Source organism: Emys orbicularis, chromosome 1 (assembly GCF_028017835.1).
Source record: "Emys orbicularis isolate rEmyOrb1 chromosome 1, rEmyOrb1.hap1, whole genome shotgun sequence".
In the NCBI taxonomy this organism is placed as follows: domain Eukaryota; kingdom Metazoa; phylum Chordata; order Testudines; family Emydidae; genus Emys; species Emys orbicularis.
Genome location: NC_088683.1, coordinates 269355666 through 269383648, shown reverse-complemented (window position 1 = coordinate 269383648; position 27983 = coordinate 269355666). Strand labels below are relative to the sequence as shown.

At 39.6% G+C, this 27983-nt stretch overlaps 1 protein-coding gene across 1 annotated transcript in view; it reads right to left on the bottom strand.

Moving 5' to 3' along the window:
• Positions 1-774: 774 nt before the first annotated feature.
• Positions 775-27983, bottom strand: part of STK24 (serine/threonine kinase 24) — a 117597-nt gene continuing 90388 nt past the window's right edge. Inside the window, exons 6-11 of the mRNA XM_065404914.1 lie at positions 26237-26422; positions 18543-18688; positions 13747-13870; positions 12949-13017; positions 10543-10679; positions 775-842 (exon numbers count right to left, since the gene is read on the bottom strand). Coding sequence (XP_065260986.1) covers positions 806-842; positions 10543-10679; positions 12949-13017; positions 13747-13870; positions 18543-18688; positions 26237-26422 — 699 coding nt within the window. The 3' untranslated portion in view covers positions 775-805. The remainder of the gene's footprint in view (positions 843-10542; positions 10680-12948; positions 13018-13746; positions 13871-18542; positions 18689-26236; positions 26423-27983) is intronic.

Below are 27983 nucleotides of genomic sequence, written 5' to 3'. Positions count from 1 at the left end.
AATTTAAAACTGAAATGTAAAAGTGAAAAAATTCTGTAGGGAAAAAAATAAACAATTTAAAGCTTTATATGAGACAAGATGTGTTAAATTTAAATAAACCAAAAGTAGTACCATAATCAGAAAGCCAGCTTCCAAGTGTAAAAAAGAGAGGGATGCAGGACAAATGAGGAAATTTGGATATGCTGAGGTACAAATAGGAGATTTCCATAATATGGCATTTACTATCTTTTCATGGTGAACCCTTCAAATACAAAATCAAACCAAAATCACTTGTCACATAACTGAAATTTTACATGTAATAAAGGCAACGCAATACTCAGTTATGGCCTGTCAAATATTTACCTCACTAACATTATCTACAGAAGATTTGGTCATTTTGTACACAGTGACTCCTTATACAGGTTTAAAGGGTTTCAGTACAAAAATGACACTATATACAAATCTGTACACAAATCCAACAGAACGCTTTTCTATCTCCCAAAGGAGTTATCTTAAAGCAAAATACCTGAGATTTCACAATATCTTCAGTGTCCTTATCACAAACGTAAATATACATTGCAGATGTCATAAAAAGACATGTCTCCCTTAAATATGTGCATTATGGTTTAAAAAAAACTATAGCTTTAAGGAGCTGAAAAACAACACCCCATCTGAGAGACTTCATTTTTGCTGTTGCACATTCAGGAATGTCCTTTCACTGAAGAGCACTCCATTTATTGAGCGGTAGATCAACATTAAAGAGCACTTTCTCAATGCAGACACCACAGGATGGCCTGTTGACTTTGAAAAATTCAAAACCAATACTTCAGTGAGACGAAGTACTTCCTCCAGTTAGTGAATATCTGGAGAAGAAAAGAAATGGTTATTTTTGGTCACTTTCAAACTCTTATTACATAACAAAGAACGATTAAAAAGTCATTAAATTGTGCTGTAAGTAGGAACTTAAAGCTTTCTTCCTTTCAGGATCATACTTTGACACACTGACTTTAAAAAAAAAAAAAAAAAAAAAAAACAAGCTACAGACCTGAATATCATATAAATAAGACATTGCAAGTGCATAACTATGGTTCTGTTCACCAGAATGACTACAATCAATCCTCAAATGTCTTTTAATGGGTACACAATCATTTAATAAATCCTGTGTGTTTTCATTCAAAACCCCTACCTTGGGAAACTTGGTATCTCAGCCACCTCAAAGTGTTCTGGGGCAGAAAAAAGTTTTTGAACTAGACCTTCCTCCCTCCCACCAAAAGAAAAAATAGCTTTCCCATTCCAAAGCTATTTGGGGGGGGGGGGGGCTGTGGGGGTGGAGAGGGGAAGAAAAGTTTAATATATTAAGTTTCACTAAATTTTAAAAGAATATTAGAGACCAGAATATGCTCTTTCTAATCACTACACCAGAACCCGTTTAAGAATTTCTACTGTTCCTCGGTGCTCACCACAACTTGCTAGGGCTAGGTATTGTACTTTAAAATATAAAATCTTGTTAATGGCAAGAATTATCGCGATCACCAGTGAAAAGATAGTTTTAGACATTAAAATGTGTAAAGAAAAGAACTTGATACTATAAAAAGACTATACTTTTGTTCAAAGATGTGATCAAATGGCAACAGTATTTAATATTGAAAGTATACTGAAGTGTGCACAAATAAGTGATATCATTTCACCTTCATAGCTGTGTTAGAGAGGAATATCTGAAATTAGTAACTTGGATCATCATTAATGATTTGGATAATGAAGTGAAGAGTATGCTTATAAAATGTGTGGATGACACCAAGTTGGGAGGGATTGCAAGCATTTTGAAGGGCAGGACTAGAATTCAAATGACCTTGACAAACTGGAGAATTGGTCTGAAATCAACAAGATGAAAATCAATAAAAGACAAGTGTAAAGTACTACACTTAGGAAGGAAAACTCAAATGCACAAATACAAAGAACTAGCTAGACTATAGTATTGCAGAAAAGCACCTGTGGGTTATAGTGGATCAAATACAATGCATTTGCAAAAAAGGCTGGTATCGTTCTGGGATGTATTAACAGGAGTGCAATACATAAGACACGGGAGGTTATTGTCCCACTCTATTCGGCACTGGTGACACCTCAGCTGGAGTACAGTGTCCAGTTTTGGGCACCACACTTTGCCAATATCTTTCTTACACTGGAGAGTCCAGAGGAGAGCAACAAAAATTATCAAAGGTTTAGAAAACCTGGTTTCTAAGGGCTATTATACAGTGACCAATTCTTCTCCATGTCCACTGAAGGTAGGACAAGAAGTAATCGGCTTAAACTGCAGCAGGGAAGATTTAGATTAGATAACAGGAAAATCTTTCTAACTATAAGGATAGTTAAGCACTGGAATACACTTCCAAAGGGAGGTTGTGGTATCCCTGTCACAGGGAGGTTTTAAGAACAGGTTAGACAAACACCTGTCAGAGTTCGTCTAGGTATATTTGATCCTACCTCAGGATGGGGAGTTGGACTAGCTGACCTCTCAAGGTGCTTTGCAGTCCTACATTTCTATGATTATCTGAAACTGACAAAAAAGATGAATATGCCTGAAAAGGCCTGTTATTCAAATGCAAAAACATTTTTCTGGTGGAAGTTTAGTTTTAAAGTCTTGAAATAATTTTTTGTAAAGACTTTTTGATCAACCTCTCAGGCTTACTCAGCTTCAAACTGCTAACAGAGCATGGACAGCAGATTATCCTACACAGAGGGGCTAAAAATTATGCAAAGTCTCTGATAAAGCTTTTCAACTTTTCTTATGACAGCAGGGTCAACTTAATAAAGTTGATAAACTTAATAAACTTTATAAACTTAAAAAGTGGTCAACTTAATAAAAATTATTTTAAAATGTATGGCAATAAAAATTGAAAATGTATTTAAAAGAAAGAAGAACTGGTTTTATGTTTTAGGAATATTAATTATTTTTAACTACAAAATCATTGTGTTAATTACAGTATCATTAAATGAGTAATAATACAATGAATTTCTTTGAAGTAATTTATACAGCACCATAAAATTAAATAGCAATGTGCAAATGCAGGTAAAGACAGTCCCTACTGCAAAGAGTTTACAATCACAGTAAGATAAGAAAAAAGACAAGACCCTGAACAACAGATAAAGTATTATTAAGTAAGATAAAGCAAGTATTATTGATGAGAAGAGGGATTGCCTGAAGGTGTGAGTATAACAGAGGGATTCAGGTGAGGAGTTAGAGGGTTGGTTAAGGGATATGTATTAAATAGGGCTGTTGATTAATCACAGTTAATTTACGCGATTAACTAAAAAAATTAATCGTAATTAATCACAGTTTTAATCGCACTGTTAAACAATAGAATACCAATTGAAATGTATTGAATATTTTGGATGTTTTTCTACATTTTCAAATATATTGATTTCTATTACAACACAGAATACAAAGTGTACAGTGCTCACTTATAGTATATTTGATTACAAATATTTGCACTGTAAAAATGATAAACAAAAGAAATTGTATTTTTCAATTCACCTCATACAAGTACTGTAGTGCAAATCTATATCATGAAAGTACAACTTAATTTTTTTTTGTTACATAATTGCACTCAAAAACAAAACAATGTAAAACTTTAGAGCCTACAAGTCCACTCAGTCTTATTTAGCCAATCGCTAACACGAAAAAGTTTGTTTACATTTACAGGAGATAATGCTGCCCACTTCTTAATTACAATGTCACTTGAAAGTGAGAACAGGCGTTTGTATGACACTGTTGTAAGATATTTACGTGCCAGATGTGCTAAAGATTCATATGCCTATTGATGCTTCGGCAACCGTTCCAGAGGAAATGCTTCCATGCTGATGACGCTCATTAAAAAAATAATGTGTTAATTAAATTTGTGACTGAACTCCTTGGGGGAAAATTGTATGCCTACTGCTCTGTTTTACCCATATTCTGCAATATATTTCATGTTATAGCAGTCTCGGATGATGACTCAGCACATATTATTCATTTTAAGAACACTTCCGTTGCAAAATTTGACAAAATGCAAAGAAGGTACCAATGTGAAATTTCTAAAGATAGCTACAGCACTTGGTCCAAGATTTAAGAATTTGAAGTGCCTTCCAAAATCTTAGAAGGATGAGGTGTGGAGCATGCTTTCAGAAGTCTTAAAAAAAGCAACAGTCCAATGCGGAAATTACAGAACCTGAACCACCAAAAAAGAAAATCAACCTTCTAGATAGACTTATGATAGTCAATCTAGATAGACTTATGTGTAGTGCTGGGGAGGAGCCGGTGGTCGTGGTACATGTAGGTACCAATGACATAGGAAAGGGTAGGAGAGATGTCCTGGAAGCCAAATTTAGGCTGCTAGGGAAGAGACTGAAATCCAGGACCTCTATGGTGGCATTTTCAGAAATGCTCCCAGTTCCACACGCAGGGCCAGGTAGGCAGGCAGAGCTTCAGAGTCTCAATGCGTGGATGAGACGATGGTGTAGAGAGGAGGGGTTCACGTTCATTAGGAACTGGGGAAACTTCTGGGATGGGAGGAGCCTATACAGGAGAGATGGGCTCCACCTAAACCAAAGTGGAACCAGACTGCTGGCACTAAACATTAAAAAGGTTGTAGAGCGGTTTTTAAACTAGGAGATGGGGGAAAGCCGACTGCTGCAGAGGAGCGTGTGGATCGGACACAGACTTCTCTTAGGGGAGAGTCTGATGATAGAGAATCTCCAGGTTATAGTCAGGAGCAGAGGACTGAAAAGTATAATGTAAGGGCCAGATCAGATGATAAACAGTCACATAAAAAAGAATCTGGCACATCAGAAAAAGGCAGGCTAATAAACAGGGACAAGTTTTTAAAGTGCTTGTACACAAATGCCAGAAGTCTAAATAATAAGATGGGTGAACTAGAGTGCCTTGTGATAAAGGAGGATATAGATATAATAGGCATCACAGAAACCTGGTGGACTGAGAGCAATCAATGGGACACAATCATTCCGGGGTACAAAATATATCGGAAGGACAGAACAGGCCGTGCAGGGGGAGGAGTGGCACTATATGTTAAAGAAAGTGTAGATTCAAATGAAGTAAAAATCTTAAGCAAATCCACAGGTTCCATAGAGTCTCTATGGATAGAAATTTCATGCTCTAGTAAAAATATAACATTAGGGATCTATTATCGACCACCTGACCAGGACAGTAATAGTGATGATGAAATGCTAAGGGAAATTAGAGAGGCTATCAAAATTAAGAACCCAATAATAGTGGGGGATTTCAATTATCCCCATATTGACTGGGAACATTTCACTTCAGGACGAAATGCAGAGATAAAATTTCTCAATACTTTAAATGACTGCTTCATGGAGCAGCTGGTACGGGAACCCACAAGGGGAGAGGCGACTCTAGATTTAATCCTGAGTGGAGCGCAGGAGCTGGTCCAAGAGGTAACTACAGCGGGACCGCTTGGAAATAGTGACCATAATACAATAGCATTCAACATCCCTGTGGTGGGAAGAACACCTCAACTGCCCAACACTGTGGCCTTTAATTTCAAAAGGGGGAACTATACAAAAATGAGGGGGTTAGTTAGACAAAAGTTAAAAGGTACAGTGACTAAAGTGAAATCCCTGCAAGTTGCGTGGGCCCTTTTTAAAGACACCATAATAGAGGCTCAACTTCAATGTATACCCCAAATTAAGAAAAACAGTAAAAGAACTAAAAAAGAGCCACCGTGGCTTAACAACCATGTAAAAGAAGCAGTGAGAGATAAAAAGACTTCCTTTAAAAAGTGGAAGTCAAATCCTAGTGAGGCAAATAGAAAGGAGCACAAACACTGCCAACTTAAGTGCAAGAGTGTAATAAGAAAAGCCAAAGAGGAGTTTGAAGAACGGCTAGCCAAAAACTCCAAAGGTAATAACAAAATGTTTTTTAAGTACATCAGAAGCAGGAAGCCTGCTAAACAACCAGTGGGGCCCCTTGACGATGAAAATACAAAAGGAGCGCTTAAAGATGATAAAGTCATTGCGGAGAAACTAAATGGATTCTTTGCTTCAGTCTTCACGGCTGAGGATGTTAGGGAGATTCCCAAACCTGAGCTGGCTTTTGTAGGTGACAAATCTGAGGAACTGTCACAGATTGAAGTATCACTAGAGGAGGTTTTGGAATTAATTGATAAACTCAACATTAACAAGTCACCGGGACCAGATGGCATTCACCCGAGAGTTCTGAAAGAACTCAAATGTGAAGTTGCGGAACTATTAACTAAGGTTTGTAACCTGTCCTTTAAATCGGCTTCGGTACCCAATGACTGGAAGTTAGCTAATGTAACACCAATATTTAAAAAGGGCTCTAGGGGTGATCCCAGCAATTACAGACCGGTAAGTCTAACGTCGGTACCGGGCAAATTAGTTGAAACAATAGTAAAGAACAAAATTGTCAGACACATAGAAAAACAAACTCTTGAGCAATAGTCAACATGGTTTCTGTAAAGGGAAATCGTGTCTTACTAATCTATTAGAGTTCTTTGAAGGGGTCAACAAACATGTGGACAAGGGGGATCCGGCGGACATAGTGTACTTAGATTTCCAGAAAGCCTTTGACAAGGTCCCTCACCAAAGGCTCTTACGTAAATTAAGCTGTCATGGGATAAAAGGGAAGGTCCTTTCATGGATTGAGCACTGGTTAAAGGACAGGGAACAAAGGGTAGGAATTAATGGTAAATTCTCAGAATGGAGAGGGGTAACTAGTGGTGTTCCCCAAGGGTCAGTCATAGGACCAATCCTATTCAATTTATTCATAAATGATCTGGAGAAAGGGGTAAACAGTGAGGTGGCAAAGTTTGCAGATGATACTAAACTACTCAAGATAGTTAAGACCAAAGCAGATTGTGAAGAACTTCAAAAAGATCTCACAAAACTAAGTGATTGGGCAGCAAAATGGCAAATGAAATTTAATGTGGATAAATGTAAAGTAATGCACATTGGAAAAAATAACCCCAACTATACATACAACATGATGGGGGATAATTTAGCTACAACGAGTCAGGAAAAAGATCTTGGCGTCATCGTGGATAGTTCTCTAAAGATGTCCACGCAGTGTGCAGAGGCGGTCAAAAAAGCAAACAGGATGTTAGGAATCATTAAAAAGGGGATAGAGAATAAGACTGAGAATATATTATTGCCCTTATATAAATCCATGGTACGCCCACATCTCGAATACTGTGTACAGATGTGGTCTCCTCACCTCAAAAAAGATATTCTAGCACTAGAAAAGGTTCAGAAAAGAGCAACTAAAATGATTAAGGGTTTAGAGAGGGTCCCATATGAGGAAAGATTAAAGAGGCTAGGACTCTTCAGTTTGGAAAAGAGAAGACTAAGGGGGGACATGATAGAGGTATATAAAATCATGAGTGATGTGGAGAAAGTGGATAAGGAAAAGTTATTTACTTATTCCCATAATACAAGAACTAGGGGTCACCAAATGAAATTAATAGGCAGCAGGTTTAAAACAAATAAAAGGAAGTTCTTCTTCACGCAGCGCACAGTCAACTTGTGGAACTCCTTACCTGAGGAGGTTGTGAAGGCTAGGACTATAACAATGTTTAAAAGGGGACTGGATAAATTCATGGTGGCTAAGTCCATAAATGGCTATTAGCCAGGATGGGTAAGAATGGTGTCCCTAGCCTCTGTTCGTCAGAGGATAGAGATGGATGGCAGGAGAGAGATCACTTGATCATTGCCTGTTAGGTTCACTCCCTCTGGGGCACCTGGCATTGGCCACTGTCGGTAGACAGATACTGGGCTAGATGGACCTTTGGTCTGACCCAGTACGGCCTTTCTTATGTTCTTATAAATATCTTGCGACGCCGGCTACAAACAGTGCCATGCAAATGCGTTCTCACTTTCAGGTGACACTGTAAACAAGAAACGGGCAGCATTATCGTCTGCAAATGTAAACAAACTTGTTTGTCTGATGGATTGGCTGAACAAGAAGTAGGACTGATTGGATTTGTAGGCTCTAAAGTTTGACATTGTTTTATTTTTGAATGCAGGTTTTTTTTGTACATAATTCTACATTTTTAAGTTCAACTTTCATGATAAAGAGATTGCACTACAGTACTTATATTAGGTAAATTGAAAAATACTATTTCTTTTGTTTTTTACAGTGCAAATATTTGTAATCAAAAATAAATATTAACAGAGTACTGTACCACTTTGTATTCTGTGTTGCAATTGAAATCAATATATTTGAAAATGTAGAAAACATTCAAAAATATTTAAATCAAAGGTATTCCATTATTGTTTAACAGCACAATTAATCGCGATTAATTTTTTTATTCACATTTTTTTTAATCACTTGACAGCCCTAGTATTATATATTAATTCTTTATACTTGTTTCTTATAATTATAGACAAACATATTACAACTCAAATTCTTCCTGTACGAAATTTGGCTTATGTCAATACAGTACAAAAACTGATTAGCTGATATACATATTTAGCAGTGAAATATACATTTTCCAGAGGTTTTTATACACAGCATTTCCTACTGTTTGAAATATTCTGATAGAGGGTTGGTTTCTGTATGGCTCATCTGCTGCTGCAATGCACAGGTGCAAGAGGTCATGCTCAGCAACATCCTTTGTCCTTAACATTCATTTAATATGGCTTTTTTTTTTTTTTTAAGGTGACTGGTTTTGTTCATTCTCTAGACAAGTTTACTATGAATAAACTTGAACTGCATCAAACAGATTTACACTACACTTTATAAAGCAATTACATATTTTACCAAATTTGCATTTGTTTTTAATTTTACTAGTAAACATACAGTGGTTGGTCCTACAGAAACTCTCTGAAACAACATGTATAATTCATCCCATTACAGCCATGGATGTTCAGTTACTATGAATATATCTGGGGATTTCTGTAAAAAACTCAAAACTTAATTTTAGTTTAAGTGGCCCTTTTTAAATTATGTAGAACTTTATTTATAAAGAAATAATCAATTTCAATATACAAATTTAAATTCAGCCATAATTACGTTTCTCAAACCAGAGTATGAACAAATGCTTCACATCTACAAATATTAATGGTTTCTTCATTAAACTCCACTTAAGATGGAACCCAAGATATATTGGTATATTGCCAAAACAGATGTGTATTATAACTGTGGGTTACAGGCATTGAGATTATTTTTTTTTAAAGTATATTATTATACAAACACACTAAGGGCTCAATTTGTATACCCTTAATCACAAGTGGTCTTTAACTTTAATGAGATTGCTTACACGAGTAAGAACTATTTACATGAGCACCCAGATCCTAAATACAAGAGTATCTGCATTAAGGCAGAAGAATTTAAAACAATGAGGCAAAAAATATGGAGGTCCAAAAATCAAGGGAACCATAGTTATTCATATCCACAACTTACTACTTTTATGTTAAGATGGAAGACTTTTTGAAAATTTGTTGATATGTTTATATAATCTCGGTCATGCAAGATTGTTCCAGCAGCAGTCTGAGGACAATAAACCTTGACACACTGGCTTAACCTCAATGAGCATTTTCCTTGTGATGAAAGGGGAAAAAATTTATTAAGGTAAACATATTGGACAATGCTAATGAACATCATTGTGCACTCTGCATAGTATTTTTTTTAAATTTGCTTTCAACTATTATCCTGGGTTTTTTTAGTTTTTTTAAATATTGGTAAAGTGCACACAATTCATTGATGTATCCTTATTAGACCACTTTGAAACATATTTCTTTTGGGCACAAGTTATTTTAGCAACTAAAGAGATTTAGTTTGAACTTTTCCAAAATTACATTTTTGGACAGAACTCAAGAGTGGAAAGAGAATGATTCACAAGTTCACAACCAGAAAAAAAGAGGGTTTTAAAATGCAAACAGTTTTTACCTTTACTTATAGTGGGCACAACAGCACTTTCTATTTTATTTTCATGTAATATTTAATACACCCCACACACACATTTCCATTGAGCTAGTATCTTGAAATTTGGAACCCACATTCATTGTAGGCCAATGAGTAAAGGAAATTTCCAAATTTGATATTTGATCTCTTCCTTTTCTACCAGGAGACAGCAGAGGTCAAAAGTCATGAATGTAAACTATTCAAGTACTCTTTTTAAAATACATACATACAAACACCCCACAGCCCACTAATCAATCTCTCCTGGGACTATATCCCACATTGCAAATCTCTGAGCAGTTTCGTATACCTACCATTTAAAATGTAACTCATGGTAGTGTTCTTTTTCTGGTTTGGCTTTGCAGACAACACATTCAACATACAGTATGCAGTGTGTGAAAGTGAGTATATATAGTGAAGACAGGAAAAAGAAATTTAAGTTCCTGATAGGCTGAGAATTTTTCTATTAAACAATTAAATTTTCATAAACAAAGTAAAAGCACATCAGAAAATATTTTATCTTTATAATACAGAAATATCAGTCGGCACTTGTATTTTACAAAATACTTGGCAAATATTAAAGTAAGTCTTGCAATTTTCTGTAAGTCATAATGCAAAGGTATTTTTATTGTTACCTCTGAAGCCTCTGTACAAGCTGCGACACCATGGTATCTGAAATGCCTGGACAAGCCTCCTCAGCTAAATAAATAGCTTCTCTCAGTTCTTCTATGGACCCCATGTTGTCACCATATGCCTGACTTTTCTCTTTCAACTAAAAAAATGGTAAAACTACATTAACAATGTAATTATCTGACAAATATTTGAACATGTAATATTATGTATTAATTTCTATGTTTCCACAGAGAATTAGTACATTCATTTTTTTTAAATGTTATCATAAAAAGTCTAGCTATAGAAACACACTATTTGTAACGTGAGATTTTTATCACAGGTCACTAAAAGAGCAGTCTAAGCATTCACAAAAATAAAGTGGTCATGTGGGATGTGAAACCCACAACCCAAGAAACCAAGGGTTATCTGAGGTCACCGGCAATTCTATTTTCCAGATTTTAGAAAGGTGCTGTTGCGTACAAAGTAAGAGTTAGTCTTACTAATTTTGTACTACACTTTGTACTTTCATAGGACCTTCCATGTGAGGATTTCACAGCACTTTAAAATGTTAGTTCGCTGAGTGTCTGTTACACAATAACTTTGAACATTGCAGCTGACCAATTCTAAAATTTCAGTGAATGTTCTAGGTCTCATTGGACAGAATCCTATTTATTTTGGTTCAAATCAGAATACTGGAAAAAGCCTAGGTCAGAGGAAAATCAGGTCCCCCACACTCCCTGATGCTGCAGGAATGGAAGCTGCTGCTGCCTACACATGAGAAGCAGCAGCTTAACTTGCTGCATTGGGAGTGTCTGTAGCTTGGATTCTAATAGGAATCAAAGAATCTTACAGGTAGAGTGTGTAAGGAGCTAAATGGGGATAAAAGAGTGGAGTAGCAGGGAACACATGAGGGAGAAGTGGAAGCAGGAGGGACGAGAGAGATGGGGCAGTGGTGATGGGGGGAAGCAGGGACCCAGAGGGGAGTGAGGAAGTGGACTTGCTCTTAGGGGGAAGAGAGGATGACTAAGCAGAGACCCACAAGGAAATCAAGTGGTGAGGAGTGGTGGTGATGGGAGATGCAGGAATCCAGAGGCGGGGAGCCAGGTGTGTGGCTGTGAAAGCAGGAAACCAGAATAGGGAGAGTGGAAATTGGGGAGGGGAAAAAAGCAGGGCCCCAGAGGGAGGGTAGAAATGGGATGGGGAAACTGCAGTTCTGGGAAAGAGGGGACACACACACACACACACACACACACACACACACACACAGCCCCTGCCATGGGAGAAATGGGATGAAATACAGTCCATGACATGGGGGTGGGGAGAAGAGATGGGGACAGAACCCCTAGCATGAGAGATGAGGGGAGGGGAGCAGCAGGGAGCCCCTGAAACAGAGGGGCATAGGAGGGTGGCACACAGGGAACTTGTGGAGGGGAACAGAAGAATGGAAGGAGCCTCTGGAGTGTGCAATTCACTCAGCCTACAAGCGTCCAACCCTCTAATAAATTTAAGACCCAACATCCCCATGAGGAAGGAAAATGCTATTCACCATTTTACAGATGAGGCTGACAAGTTGACTCTCCGCTGAGTCTGAATAAGCTCTGGAGCAGAGACCACTCTTCTGGGTAAGTATCTGCTCTACTGTGTTCAATATGCTTGCTACGTGGCATGGAAACCTTCCAGGAGCCTCCTCAAGACTGGGGCTCCTTTGATTAGGAAAATACTTTTGGAGCCCTCTGTTTTTTCCACCCACAGGGGAAGCACAGTTGTAAAGATTGAAACATGGTTTAAAAGAAAATCTTGTCCTTATTCTACAGCAATGCTAGGGTAGGAAAGGACTGCTTAATGATATCAAATACAGTTCTATAGATTTTTTTTAAAGTAACTGACTCTATATTAGGTCTGTATTCCCCTTCATATGTAAATACACTTATAAAAAATTAAAGAACCATTCTACAGAATATCTGCATAAAATAGTTTGTTAGATTCCAGTACAAGTTCAGCATTTATACTTCAGGGCTTTGAGCCTTTTAAACTCTCTTAGCCTAGTCCACCAAGCAGAAGTTGGGGAGAAGTGAGGAGCTGAATGCAGATTAGACAAAAAGACCCAATAATAGGAAAAACTGGTGCACTGCAGTCCAAGCAGTAACACACACCTCCCCTCTTTATTGAATTGTCTCCCAGCTTTATTTTCTCTCCTCATTCTCTTCAATTAGTGTAAGTGATGTGGTTGCTCTGCACAAATGAGCTTTGCTGTAAACAAACTAGGAAAGAAACAGAAGAAACAGATGAGATACCAATAAACCAGAATGCTACTGCTGGACCATAAGGAGAGTTAACCTATCAATTACAGTATCCTTGGATATGCCATTCTCCAAAGAGACATATATATATAGATACTAGAAATAACTAAGTTTTCAGAAGCAGCTTACCTCCACAAATAAAGGAGATATAATTGCAGATAAACACTGAGACAAAGGACGCCTGGGGGTATCTTTTTCCTTTAAGAGAAAAAAGAGTGACATCTGTAATAGAGTGAGCGCGATTAACATTTACATTGTAGCTTCAAAATAACCCTAACTGAGCCTGAGCTATGCATCCTCATTGCTTTCTATATTTGTTTCATAAAAAAACCTAGTTCTAATACACTACATATAAACATAAAAATGAGTATGTGAACATGCATACATATGAACTAATTCATGTAGTACATTACGTTTTAATACCATCTATCAAAGTATGTGTAAAGCGATTACATTATGTGTGGGTGTGAATTCAATATGAAGAATGATTAAAGATTAGGATTTTGTATGACAAAAGTGCATTACATAACAATGTTTCTCCAAGAATGTACAGTGAAGCTTACTAAAAATGAAACGGGTCTGATCTTACTCCCAATATCTTGACACATGCAGGTACAAAATGCTAAGTCAACCATAATAAAACATTTAAAAACAACATCACATGTATTTACAAAAAAAATCAAACTGTAAGAGTGAAAAAGTATTACAGGATGAAATCATTTTGATAAGAGAGCTGTGCAATATAAGCAACAACTGTAATCTACATAATTTAAAAGACTTTTTGCAGATTTTTAAATATTTAAACTGTCAAAGGAGTATCTTAAGTGAAACAAAATTTGAAAAAATGTTGGATGACTAAACTAGATTCGTATGTTTAGATGTAGATCTTTCTAGTATTGCTTTTAGCATTAAACATTAATACAGTACCTTATTACTTTCTAGTTCCTGTGGCTTGGCTGCTCCATTCTCTACATTCTTGGGGTCTTTTTCTCTGATTGTAAAGATCCAGTCCCCTGAATCACGGCCACCTGTGGCCTGGCCATCGGTTTCACTTTTAAAAAAAATATAAGACATTTCAGAATTTTTCCTTTACTACATTAGTAATATTGATTTAGTAATGCCAAAATAAGCTTAAAACCTTCAGATTTGAGAGTGAATTTAGAACACCATGCTTCTCAGGCCAGTGAAAACAAGGCATGTGGTAAGAATGATTAGGTTGGGTCGTAAGTAAAGATTTTGTTTAAATATTGAACAAAGATGTTTTTCTGTATTAAATAAAGATTAAGGAGAAAGACATACGTTCATTTACTACCTCTGACAATGGTTTCCCAAACTGTATGACACCAATGATATTACTTTTTAGCAGTATAACAGATGCCAGCAGAGGGCTCCAAATTACTGGAAAGTTGGCAAAAGTTTTTGGAAAGTTTGAACTCATAATTCAGTCAGTGCTCATTTAGCACTTTAGTAGGCTATGCAGAGAACCCAGATAAGAACTAAGTCAATGTCTTATTTATTTATTTAAATTTAAATAAATATGCCTCTCCAAATGTCTAGATGCCCTAACATAATTATACAATCAATAAAATTAAATTAAACCTCAGCTGCATTAAAATCATCAGTTCTACAGTAACTCAGCCAACCACCAAGCCAATGCTCCCTTTAAGCTGCACAGCAGTCTGGTAATGGCTGTGCATCTTAGGTGGCTGCAAGTGCAGCCAGCACCTACTCTGCCTGCCAGGCCCTCTTGTTGGAACTCATGGTGGGTCCTCTCCGCACCACATAAAGCCTGGGGCCAGCAGGAAGGGTAAAGAGCTTAGTGGGGTGCAGGGGGAGAGGCAAACACTCCCAGCAGCTAGGAGGGCCTGGCCCACATAGGGTCCTGCTCTGCCTATTGGCCCAGGCGCTCCTTCTGGAACCCACAGAGGCTCCTCTCCGTACCACAGGAAGCCTGAGAGCAGGGAGGGTAAGGAGTGGAGGGGGAGGGAGCCCAGTCAGCCAGCATAGGGTCCCACTCCACCTGCCAGGCCCTCCTGCTGCAACACTTGGCAACTCCTCTCAGCCCAGCAGGGAGCTATAGTGCAGGAAGAGGGGGCCTGTGCAGTTGCTGCTGATGGGGTGGAGGTGCCCAGTCTGTACCCTCCTACATGCTCCAGGCTGTGAAGGCAACTCCCTCCCGGGGGAGGGAGAGGAGAGAAGAGAAGTGGGATTGGATCTGGGGCAGAGAGGGAGGGGAGCAGGGCTCGAGCCAGCAGAGATGGGTAATGAGTGGTTTTGGGGAGACAGAGAACTAGGAGTTCCACCAGTCTTGCAATTGGAAGCCAGGAGTTAGAATCCTGCACAGATGATATCTTTGGGGAATTCTAAGATACTTATATTGGTGCCATAAGAAAAAGTATTGATTTAAATAGTTTACCTGTGGCATGGTCATAAGTCCTGTTATTCAGTACAGCACAGGAATATAAGATACATTTAAAATAAATTGGTATGATCTTAAACCTCTTCAACCCAATATTTAACAGAATGGAAGATGCCGTGACTAATTACAAACTGACTGGGCAATTTAAATGAATGGATTGGAGAGTCAAAGGTCTATCTAAACATGATGAAAATATGATATGCACAACTCAATACAAAAGAAATCTAGAGGAAATGTTGCTCCTTCCTCTTAGTCATCTGGGAAACGCATCCTCAGCCTTTTCTAAAAACCTTCTCAAAACATATCTTTTGAAGCATGCCCCTAAAGTTGCCAAATTAGGCAATTTTTGGACCAAGGCAGGGAGCAAGTTCCAGAGTCTCAAAGCCCTCCCAGCTGCTCTCATAATGAGGGGATCTAGCTTGAGTGCTCCCGCTGACTACAGTTGTGGCAATACAACATGGGAAGAGAGGCACTCTCTTATTTAGGGCTTTATAGTTCATAAACACCTTAAACTCTACCCAGAGATCAATGGGCAGACAGTGCAGATCCTGCCATAGTGCCTTAAAGGGGTCCAGAAGCCCTTTATTTCTCAGAAAGGCAATGCGTGCTGGGCTCATTGCAGAAAAAAACCTCAAAGAGTTTGTATGATTTCTCTGCAATGTCAGAGATTTCAATCTCCAGTGTGTCTACGATCCTCAAAAAGAGGTATTGAAAGGCCTTAAAATCATTTGGTGCTGGTGCCAGGGCCAAGGCAGATGCCTCCTCCTAGACTTCTTTAGGAGGTGAAGTGGAGCACTGGTGTGTCTGTACCTCGGATCCCTGCTCCTCCTGACAGTTGTATGTCTGGGGTCTCACCAATGATGCTGTGGAAGAGGGTTATCTTCTCCTCTTCGGGGGTTGCACAGTTCCTTAGAGCTGTAGCCTGTTTTCCACAAGTAGTCCCAAAAGGGCCACAGTGGCGTCCCAAAAGGGCCACAGAGGGGATGGCCAGTATTCGGACTGCAGTTTACCCCTTGCGGAGAGGGGCTAGACCGAAGGCTACAGTGGGCTACAGCGGCAAGTGGATGAACTAGAGACAGCCGATTCCCCCAGAAGGGGGGAGAAAGCGGAGTGGAGCACAGCCGGAGGGCCATGCCCAGAAGAGGATGCCGTGGTCCAGGGAGCGACGCAGGTCTTAGAGGTGGAGTAGAAGTGATGGCGGTGAGACACCGCTAGAGAAAGGCACACCAGCAACCAAGAGCTAATTCTCAGCACAACCACCAGGAGGCGCCGAGGTGGTGAGTCCCACCCTGTCACTGCCCATGAGGAAATTAATAATTTTGTCTTCAGAATAGGGTTTGAATAGTATGCAGTAAATGAGACATGGAATCACACATTGAACAATTAGAAAAAAAAAACAAGATATTTAACTAGTCAGAGAACCACAAACACAGATACATGTGGGACAGAGAAGACTGTTCATGACCATTACAAGATATTGTATCCTTGCTTTGCACTGTTCATGTTTTTCAAATAAGGTGTTAATACACATTGCTTCAAAGCTGTTAACAGTGACATGACAAATCTGCTGCCACCTTGCTCTATCATGGGCTGTTGGTTTCCAGTTGCTGTGGTCAACCTGACATGCTTTCAAGTTTGATTTCAGTGTGTATTTATATTGTTTGTACTGGCCACCATGAGAAAGGTGTTTGTAGCTGACCATAAAATATAGCCTTGAGTATTCTCAAGTCCGCCATGCCAACAAGATGCCCAGACCAATCAGCTGAACTTTCATGAGCATGCTCTGAATGCCAGATATCCAACGATTAAGGACTTTGATATTGAGAATCCTGTCCAAGCATTTGACCATGTAGACAGACTGAAGACATTTTGAGACATTTACATTTACACTGAACAAGACGCGAGAAAGTGTACAGTATCAAAAAATCCTGCACTCACAGAGAGATTGACTAAATTATTTCACTTTGATATTTTTATTCTCTTTATAAAATCTTGAATATAAAATACAATTAGCTTTTTCAATATAAATTATTTGTTTAGAAGTACCCATCAAATGGCAGAATTTCTCAACTCAAATGACCTATTACCTATTATCTTCTCCTTTCCACCAATCACAAAAAGGAGGAAGGAACTAGTAGTACTTTATCCTGTTCAGGTTCTTATACTACGCTCATCATAGCAGCACCTGAACATCTTCACAGCAGTACTTGTGGAAAATTTATTCTCCATGAGTTCCCCTCTAACATCTTTCATGGCTTCAGTGGATGTACCTACAGTGCCACCGGGAGCAACTATTAATACCCTCTGTTCATGAGCCGAGCCAACCCAATTTTCTTCAGTTCTCCCTAAGGAAAGAAGTCCCACTGAAAGGCATATTTCCTGAAGGCATTTCTAAAAGTTAAGACACCAGAAAATGATCCCCCTCCTTCTCTTTCTATCCCTCAGAGTGAAGAAGCAGATTTCCGTTCATCATCATGGCCTTAAGTATATCAATTCCTATAGCCCTAATGACTTGTTGCCAATATTTGGAAGCCTTCATTGTGAACGTCCATACTTTAAAACTGAGCATCCATCGAAATAAGATCTGGGGAAGTGCAAACCATGTCCCAAAAATCCCTAACAAATCATTCAGCAAAACCAAGAAAGATCAGACTTGATATTCCTGCTATTTCTAAGATAAGAAATAAACAGAACAGCACCCCTCCCCCTTTTTAAATTTCCTTTTAGGACCTCTTTAGACAAGATCATCAAAGGAGCACGAGAGAGCAAACCCTCATTTTTTCTCCTTTACAAGTCCCGTTTATCTCTAGACGTCTTGGTTTCTTCTTCATTTTTAAAACACCAGGAATGTACTTGCACATTCTTTAGCTTTCAGTTGCTGATACGTACTCTCAATCTTAACTTCAGGTTAATAGAGTTGGTTTAATTTAGTCATGAACATAATTTATTTTTTGTACTTTCTAGTATGACAGAAAAGTGTGTGTGCTGAGCACTGTATGACTGAAACTAACAGTTTGAGATGCCAGAGCAGATGGAGCAAACTGTTTGCAGCATGAAATATTACAACACACACCCTTCCTCAACAAAAAAATTAGATATTTATAATTAGTCTTCTTTCACCTTTCTGGGCTTGAAAGCCCTCAAAACATTTCAATTAAGTTTTTAACTTCACATGCCTGGTGAGCCCAATGTTTTTTAAATAAAGAACATCAGCTAACTAGACAAGATGATGCACAACAACTTAAGAAAATTCCCCTCCTCTATTCCTGTGTTTACAATTATGTTATAGATTCAACAAACTTACGCATCCGATTCTTCAGAGCTGGAGTCATCATGGCTCTGTTCAGACTTCCACCTCTTGTGCCTATCAATGAGTTCTGCCAGGTAGGATGTTTTCTTTGCATTTCGTATTATGAATTTGTGTTTCAAGAGCTCCTTTGCTGTTGGTCTCTTAAAAATAAAAATTAATTGTAAGCTACAGTCTAACTTTTTTCCCCTCTATATTTGAGACAGTTGAGATGACTCGCATATCGTGATTTGAAAAACGAAAGAGGGAAAACTCATGACAAATAATATAATCAGAAACTTTGATGGCTTAATACTAAACACAGAAACATAGAAATGTAGGGTGGAAGGGACCTAAAGAGGTTATCTAGTCCAGACCAGCACCAAGCATACCTACAACCATTCCTGACGGAAGTTTGTCTAATCTGTTCTTCAAAACTTCTAATGACAGGTTGAAGCTTATTTCAGTGCTTAACTATTCTTAAAGTTAGAAAGTTTTTCCTAATATCTAACCTATACCTCCTTTACAAGCTGATTACTTCTTGTCCTACCTTCACAACAACTGATCACCAGCAGTGCAAGTAGGCCAGTACGCCGTGCCAGCAAGCTATTTATAGCTGATACGGTGTACCGGAAAGACACAGCAGCAGCCCAGCTGGAGGAGAGGGCCGGGGGTTCTGCTCCTTTCCCCGCTGGGAGAGGCAGTGGGGAAAGGAGCAGAATGCCGGCAGCTCCTCCAGCTGCTGTCCCCACCTCCGGCCTCGCCCTCCACCGCCCCCGCCCTGTCTCCGGAGTTCTGCTCCTTTACCCGCTGCCCCTCCCAGCAGGGAAAGGAGCAGAACTCCCAGCCTCTCCTCCCCCACCCTTCCAGGCATGGAGCTGTGTCTCTGTCTGTGTACTACAGAAGCAGCAGCCCCACCAGACACATCTGCATCATCACAGTCAAGTTTGATTTTATCCCGAACACTAGCGATCGCATTGACAGAAATCTGTCCTTGAGAAAGCTAGGCTCTCTCTGAATCAGAGTCAATTAGGGCTTCTATGAACTCTATCATCTGTGATGGGATAAGACAATTTTTCATAGTTCATGAGAAGACCCTGCTGCTAGAATAGGTAGAGGGAATATTCTAAACTTGCTGCCAACTTCTGCTGGGTTCTGTCACATATCACTCAATTGTCCAGGCAGGGTAAATGTGTAAGAAGGGTGTCTTCTGCCTTAGTTGGGGTTGATACACGTAAGGCTTCTTTTAGGAGTTGGTTTATAAATTCCCAGGGACTTTAAGATAACCCTTGAGGGAAAGGTGCGCTTCATCTGTTCTCTGGCTGAAGAGGACAATTCCCTCAAAAGGCAAGTCCTCTGTCATGACCAGTATTGCCATGAGTAATCCCAATGCCCACAGCGATGGGGCCCATCTCATACTAATGGCCTTTGCCATCAACGTTGCAGCCATACAGGAACCAGAGTCATCAGCACCAAACTATTGCTGCCGAGGTAACGTGGAGACTGTTGGTCCAGCTGGAGACTTTGCCAATGTTGAGATGGCCGGAATCTATATTGTTGGTGCTGACTCTGCCAGTGCTTTCTTCACCATTCCACTGTCTGATCCCAGAGTGTGATGAATGCTCAAGGGAGTGCTGGCTGATGCTAGTTGATGCTGATTCTAACAGTCACTTCTGGGTCCAAGGTGACCCGCATGAACTGCTTAAATAAATGCATCTTCTGCATAGCATCCCTGGACTTACCGTGCAGGTCCTGGAGGAGAAGGACTTGCACGCAAAGCACTTATCCAAGATGTGGCTCTCTCCTAGGCAGAAAAGGCACTGACTGTGTCATCCTTAATGGAGATCAGTCCACTGCAGGACATGCAGAGTTTGAACTCAGAGTTTAGACTCCACCACAAGGTGTGCTGGTTGGTGTGAAGCACCAAACCCGGCTAAACGTGGCGGTGGGGAGGGGGGAAGGAGAGTTGTGGACCAAATACTTTTCTTCTTCTTCTTCAAATAGGTTGAAAAATCCTGGATTAAGGTCTCTGAAAACTAATCGGTCAGTCACTCTCTGGGTTCAATCTCACTGCCACAGGGCAGTAAGAGGAACTGGGAAGAACCATGGCCATTCCCCTGTTTATGCCCTCGCATGGGAGTATGAGGTGGTACAGGGTGTACACACAGACACCGCAATTCAAAAAAATCCAATCTCAAGCACATGAGCATATATGTTCCTACAATGGGATCTACACAAATAACAACGTCTGACTGACATGTCTACACTGACATATTCGAAGAACACTCATTCTCATCCAGTGAAATTGGGGTAATGTCTCTAGGGCTTGGAGATGCCTGAAAGAAAGTGTTGGGGTAAGTCAAAGATGAAGAATGAGGAAACAAAATAATAGATTTTAACAGACCTACTGGGTCAACAGGGAACCACATAACTTTGCACTATGAGAATTCAAGAAACATCAAAGTTAATACTGTCTATGAGAAACTCATAGAGGCTGTTAAAACACCTGTATCACAAAGACACTACGTAGTCACTTTTAACACCTTCTAGAAGAAACAGAGTACAAACTGCCTGTCTTTCCACAAAGCCAAAGGGCTTGAAGAAACAATATGAACACAAAGCAAAGGGGCTTTAGGGTAAAAAATAGGCAACCCAAGAAATCACTATGGAGTACTGGAGAACTTACCAGGAAGAAGGCAAAGTAAGTAAACAGGATATACAGTACTGCCCTAAACAAAGCCAAAGCCCAAAGGACTGGCTAAGAGCTGAAGCCAGCCAAGATACCAGTTCTGACTCAAAGCTTCTTTGCTGAGTCACTGGCTATTGGTCTGTTTTTGTGAGTTATGGTAATTCCCCCCTTTTCACACTGGACACACAGACATAAGTGTTGGAAAATAGGCAATATGGCATATTCAGAGTAAAATCTTTACATTTCCAATACCTTTATTTAGATTGTAGTGAAGGTAACAGGTCCACCCATTACCCTTATTGTCCATGCCACTAACTGGATAATTCAGCTGTCAAACAGATAAATAATTTTTCCTTGACTATTTTCATGTAAGCAGTTTGTCCACAGGCTTGTTTCTACCACAAATGCAAGATCCTTGTTAGACTTAATACAAGAGTTTAAACATGAGAAAAGATTCCGTTATGAAAGAGGTAAAACCAGACAGCACTGGGTAAGCAATAGGTTTCATGTTAATTAAAATGGTCAAACATTTTACTTGGTCTGAGTTTTCACAAAATTGTATTGAAAATAGTATCCTGATTTTCAAACTACTGCATCTGCTCCCATATGGTCTCATCAATTTTTAGCAAAAATTAATAGAATTTTCAGTATATCAACTTTAATAATCATTATCTTTGCCCTTAACATTTTAGATTTTTTATTTCAAAATTTTCTTTTGATTTTGTTACGTATCTACTCTACACTAATTTGAACTTTGGTTATTAACCTCTTGATACTTTCCTTCCCTGAGTCTTACATTTACAAAAAGATGCTTTCCTTTCTGAAATCATTTCAAGAACTTTATAATAATTTGCATTAGACCTGGGAAAAGGAGTATCTGAAGATCTACTCACACACACACACACACACACACACACACACACACACACATTATAGACTCGAGCATTCCAAATCCAAAATTTGAGCTGATATATAGTGTCAGAATATTTAAACTGATCTAAAATTAAGGGAAAAAATCAAACCAAAGGCAGGGAAACTGCTTCATGCTAGTTTTGAGCTCTTTCCAGCTCATCACTTGGACTTCGTGTAAATTAATAAGGAAAGAAACTAGTGCTGACTGACAAATACAACCTCTACATTAAAAAAAACAAAAAGACCCCCCTCCCACTTTTCTGCCAAGATTTAACTAAATCAGATTTTCTTCAATATAATTTGCTCTGCACTGAGAGTCGACTATTCTGAATTTAAAAATAACATTCACATACAGTCCCAAATTTGAAAGTGAGCATACATATGTAAAAAAAATTTGGCCAGTATTTTCCTAAATCATTTTACAATGATGACTGTTTAAACAAATATTTTCTTAACACGAAACTTCTGTTTTGTCTTACACAGGGCTGGCTCCAGCTTTTTTGCCACCCCAACCGGCGGGAAAAAAAAAAAAAAAAAAGAGAGAAACAAGAAAAACCCGATTGAGCTGCCGCCAAAGACTGAAGCGGAGAGATTGAGCTGCTGCAGAAGTGCCGCCGAAGAGGAAGAGAGGGACTGAAGGACCCGCCGCTGAATAACCGCCGCAGACCCGGACGTGCCGCCCCAATAACGGACGGAGTGCCGCCCCTTTCTATTAGCCGCTCCAGGCACCTGCTTCCTTCGCTGGTGCCTGGAGCCGTCCCTGGTCCTACAGGGACCATTAGGAGGACAAGTTATTGACTCACTCTTAAAGATAAACATAGGGGACTCTGCAGTACAAATTTGGTCAGGGGGCTCCCTAGACAAACACCCCTTTCTCCACACACAAATTACCTGCTTTTAATTAACAAAGTGCTCTGAACCACACATGCAAAGCTAGGTAGGCCTGGAAACTGCTTTGCAAATAGAAGGACTTGAGCAGAGATACTGGTGCAAATTTGGGGTCACTTGATCAAGGGATTTAAGAGATACAGCTCCTTCAAACACACAACGGACTTGAATGTTACATGGTTCTATGCTATGCAGTGCTGCTGAGTGCAAGAACTCAAATGCAGACTGTGATGTGTTGTCATCCCCAGGGTGCAGTCTGAGAGCTGTTGGAACCACTGTGCCCCCTAACAAATCACTTGATTGGCCTCTCTCACACTGCTCTGCTGGTGACTCAGCCAGCCTCTCCAGGCCCTGTTATCACCCAACGCGATAGCAGGCGGTGCCACACACGCAACTGAGTTACCGGAGTTCTTTTTCCTAAGCCACTTATGAACAAACAGGAGACACCAGCCAATTTCCCAGCTCCCCAGCCTTGCACCCCTACTTGAGTATAAACCCAGAATTCTACCATCTTGCACTGCACAGGGATCTATACAGCACAAGCTCATTAATATAGTTCGCTCTCCCCCCAGATGTGGGAAAGATATGCAACAAGCTTGTGTTAACCAAGCTGAGATTTTCCCAAACATTTCACTCAAAACACACTGGTTAAGATAAAACATAAAACAAGTTTATTAACTACAGAAGGATAGATTTTAAGTGATTATAAGTGATAGCAAACAGATCAAAGAAGCTTACCTAGAAAATAAACAGAACGCAAGCTAAGTCTAATATATTAGATAGATGGGTGTGACAGTGCAGCCCGGCACCGTATTAGCCCCAACGGCATCAGACCAGTAGCTCTGACGGAGGAAGTCCCGCCCCGTTCGTACTGGGCATGCTCCAAGTGCTCTGGGAGTATAAAAAGGAGGGAATTCAGCTCAGTCTGGGTGAGCGGCCGCAGGGGAAGGACCTAACCGGGAAGCTCCTGCGGAGGACCAGCCAACACTCTTGAAGCTGCTGGGAACGGAGGCTTCTACAGGCCGGCATGAACCCCTACTGCGGGAGGAACCAGGGGAGGCGATGGACCCGGAGACCCATGGAAAACTTTGGGATTCATGGGAGACCCCAACTCCCAAGCCGGTAGGAAGCGACCCGGGGGGGGGGGGGGGGGGGGGAGAGACGGACTGGTACCTTGCCCCCGGTGAGCTTCAGCGTGGTTCGGTAGGACCCCCCCTGCTGAGCCAGTAGTAAGATCCTACTGCCCTGCAATGAGGGCTTATTCTATGGACTCTGGCCACTAGGCCGTGCTGCCCTGCGACCAGGGGCAGGTCTGTGGACTCTGGCCACTAGGCTGTGCTGCCCTGTAACGAGGGGCGTAAACCCTCACCATGGGGTTTGAATTAGCAATATCTCACCCTGACTGATGATACAAGCAGGCTTGCAAATTCTTAAGGCACAACCTGCATCTGCCTTGCAGCTTAGATTCCCCTCTCCCGTTCCAAGTCCTTTGTCTTCCACAGCTTCTTTCAGGTGTTGAGTTGTGGGGCAGTGAAGACAAATCATGATGCCACTCTCAATCTTATATAGTTTCTCTGTATGGCGGGAACCCTTTGTTCCAAACTAAATTCCCAGCCCAGTTTGTGGAAAAATACAGGTACCAAAATGGAGATTAGTATCATGTGATCTGGTCACATGCCCTTGCCTGCTCCCGATGAGTCAGAGCAGCCATTGTCCATAGGCTGTCTGCAGCATTGCCAGGAAGGCTCACCAGGTGGGGGATAAGCTTCTCCTAAGGCTGACTGTTTCCCTTAATGGCCCATTACCTTGAATAGGCCCTTCACAATCAGTTGTCTAGACTGGAAGCATCTTGCCTGGTGGCTGTCATCCAGTTGTAACCACATTTGAAATACAGATACATACTCACTATTCATAATTTTAGATATAAAAAATGATACGTGCACACAAGTAGGATCATCATATTCAGCAAATCATAACTTTTTCATAGACACCTCACATGAAATATTTTGTACAAGATTCATCATAATTATGTCATAATCATATAATAATGATACCACTATGATGAATATGGGGTGCAATGTCACACAGACAACACTGAAAGGTTGAGCACCATGCCAGTTTCAAGTCAGTTTTACCAAGTGTTCTAAAATTGAGACAATCAGATCTGTTTGAAATTTGGCATGTCAACATTTGTGTGTATTTGGGGGTGTTTTGTTTTAATAATCCTAACCTTGTTCTAATGTATATGTTAACAGAACCTCTGCATTCTGAATTTTGGGAATTAAGCGCTCATGTTTTGAGAGGGCATAAACAATATGGGTCAGAACTGAACACCTATAAAGTCTTCTGTGTGCAAATTTTACTCTGTATGCAATATAAATCTGCTTGCAACTAAATTATTGTAATGTCACACAATAAGTCAAAATGAATATTTAGTGTGCAGCAAGATGAGGTGTAAATCTACAGCACATTAGCATGCTAGGCACTAATTGTTCATGTGGACCCTCCTGTGTGCATGAAAACTTTCCTAGTATATTCTAATTTACTCCCATTTGCTGTACAGTAACAAGGTCCATACGGACAGTTAGTGTGTGGCACATTAGTCAATGTACACTCAAGCCTGAACATATAAAAAGAAAGACTCAAAGCATTGCAGGGAACAGAGATCTCAGCAATTCTGTGTGTTCAGGTGATATCACAAACTAGCACACGAGAAACAAAGAACTAAGAGCTTGCCACATAAGTTTTTCTGTTCACTTTTAAAAAACAGCACTCTAGTGCGTAGTAAAACATATTATGAAAAAATGTTAGAAGTACTGTACTTTGAGGCTTTAAATCTAATTTATCTAAAAGTTTTCTTCACGGTGAAAGTCCTTTTTAGTATACCTGGACACAAAAAAAAAAAAATCTCTACATAACGGCTGTATTCCCAATTTAGGCCTTTTTGGAAGAATTCCATGTACTAAGCTCCACAATTCATACACATTTTAAATTACAAAATCTTTGTTGCTTTAGCTAGCAATCAGTCATCACTATAAAATGTAATTCAGCTTTAAATAAAAATGAATTTCCTTTTAAATCTTGTCCTGACTCCCCATGCAGTAGATTTCTATTCTAAAATTTCTTGGTGTAAAAAGCTCCTTACAAGGAATTCATGCAAAACACTTAAATGTTTTACTACATGTTATTTGTATGAAAAACAGAATATATTTGTAAAACTCACAAAGCTTGGCTCCTTGTTCAAGCAGGCCTCAACAAATTCTTTGAGGGGTTTACTGTAGTTTCCTTCCAGTGTCGGTGGATTGTTCTTTGGGATGAGGAATAAAACCTTCATCGGATGCAACGCTGAATGCGGTGGCTTTCCGTTTGCAAGTTCTATGGCTGTTATGCCTAACGACCAGATATCTGCCTGTAATACAAACAATATTTACAGAGATATGGGGGGGGGGGGGAGAATGAGGAAGAAAGAAACAGCTTATTTTACAACTTTCTTGCAAATTACTGCTTTCAAGAGCATGATTTATTTCTATCAAGAACCACTGGTTACCTTGTACCCACTTCCCCTATTTTGTGTCTCCTAGAAAAATATAGTAGTTTGAACAAAACACAGAATTAACTCATCTTATGCTTCATTTACTGAATGAAAATACTATCTTGTTAAAAATGACTGGAGTCTGAACCTCTTCTCTGGAACTCCGGGCTTCTACTCTTCATATAAAATATACCTATTAGTCTCTTTTATTCAACAACCTACTGCATTCCAATGGAAGTTTTAAGAATGGGACACAATAATTGAATAAACTTTCTAGAGAAGGCCAAGATTACTTTCACATGGGTCAATTTGATTTTTGGAACAGTGCCCTTAAGGAAACAAACATATGATTGACTAAGTATCACATCTGATTTTAATTTTATGTTATAATTAATAAAACATCACTTTACAATCATCATGTTTAATTAATTTAAACTATCCAAACCTGAGGCCATATACAAGGATTTAAAAAAGCAAAAATAAAAATCCTTAATACAACTAAGATATAAAGATTTTCAGCCAAGCTGCAATACAATATAGCCCATGTAATAATGTCAAAAGTTATAACCTGATATGTCCACAATGATCAGCACATAAACCCATAACATAACCACACAAAAAGCCTACTATAGGAAATAAAACCCCAAAACTATCCCAAATCCTTCACCCACCACTTCCTGGAAAATCCTGGAAGAACAAATATGCCTTGCAGCATCTTCTGAAGATTAACAGATCCAGGCCTTGAGAGATCAAAGAGATCCATAGCTGAGGATTCCTTACAGCAGACAAGCTGCCAGGAACACCCCCCCCCCCCCTTTAAATCAGAGGACTGTACGCTCAAATGTCTCTGCTGACAACACAGCTTCACCCAGAGAAGCAATATTTCTGATTGTAAGGGCCCAAAACATGTAGGGCTCTGTAAGTCAAAATGCTTTAAATTCCATCCAGAAACTAATCTGAAGACCATGCAAGTCTCAGAGTACAAGGATAATATGCTCTTCACATGCAGCACACTTAATATGCAGCTTTCCTACGTTTCAGATAGACCTTAAAGTGAGATCATGGTGTGAAAAGTGACCAACTATAAAAACTGTAGGCTTCCATACTGTGGGGGACTGACATCAATATTGATGCAAAAATATATTAATAAATTATAGATCGAATGTAGGTGAGGCAATATCTTTTATTGGACCATCTTCTAGTGGTGAGAGAGACAAGATTTGAGCTTACCCAGAGCTCTTCTTCAGAGCTCTTACCAACCTTGTCTCTCTAATATCTCTAATAACACAGCTACAACAAACACTGCATTAATAAATCAAACGTGTTGGGACTTTACCAAATAGTAAAATATAGCAACCAGTAGTTATAGCCAAGATGCTTGAAAATACACTCATATTGTTATATGTATGTTATAAAATGTTCACGCTGACCAAAAGAA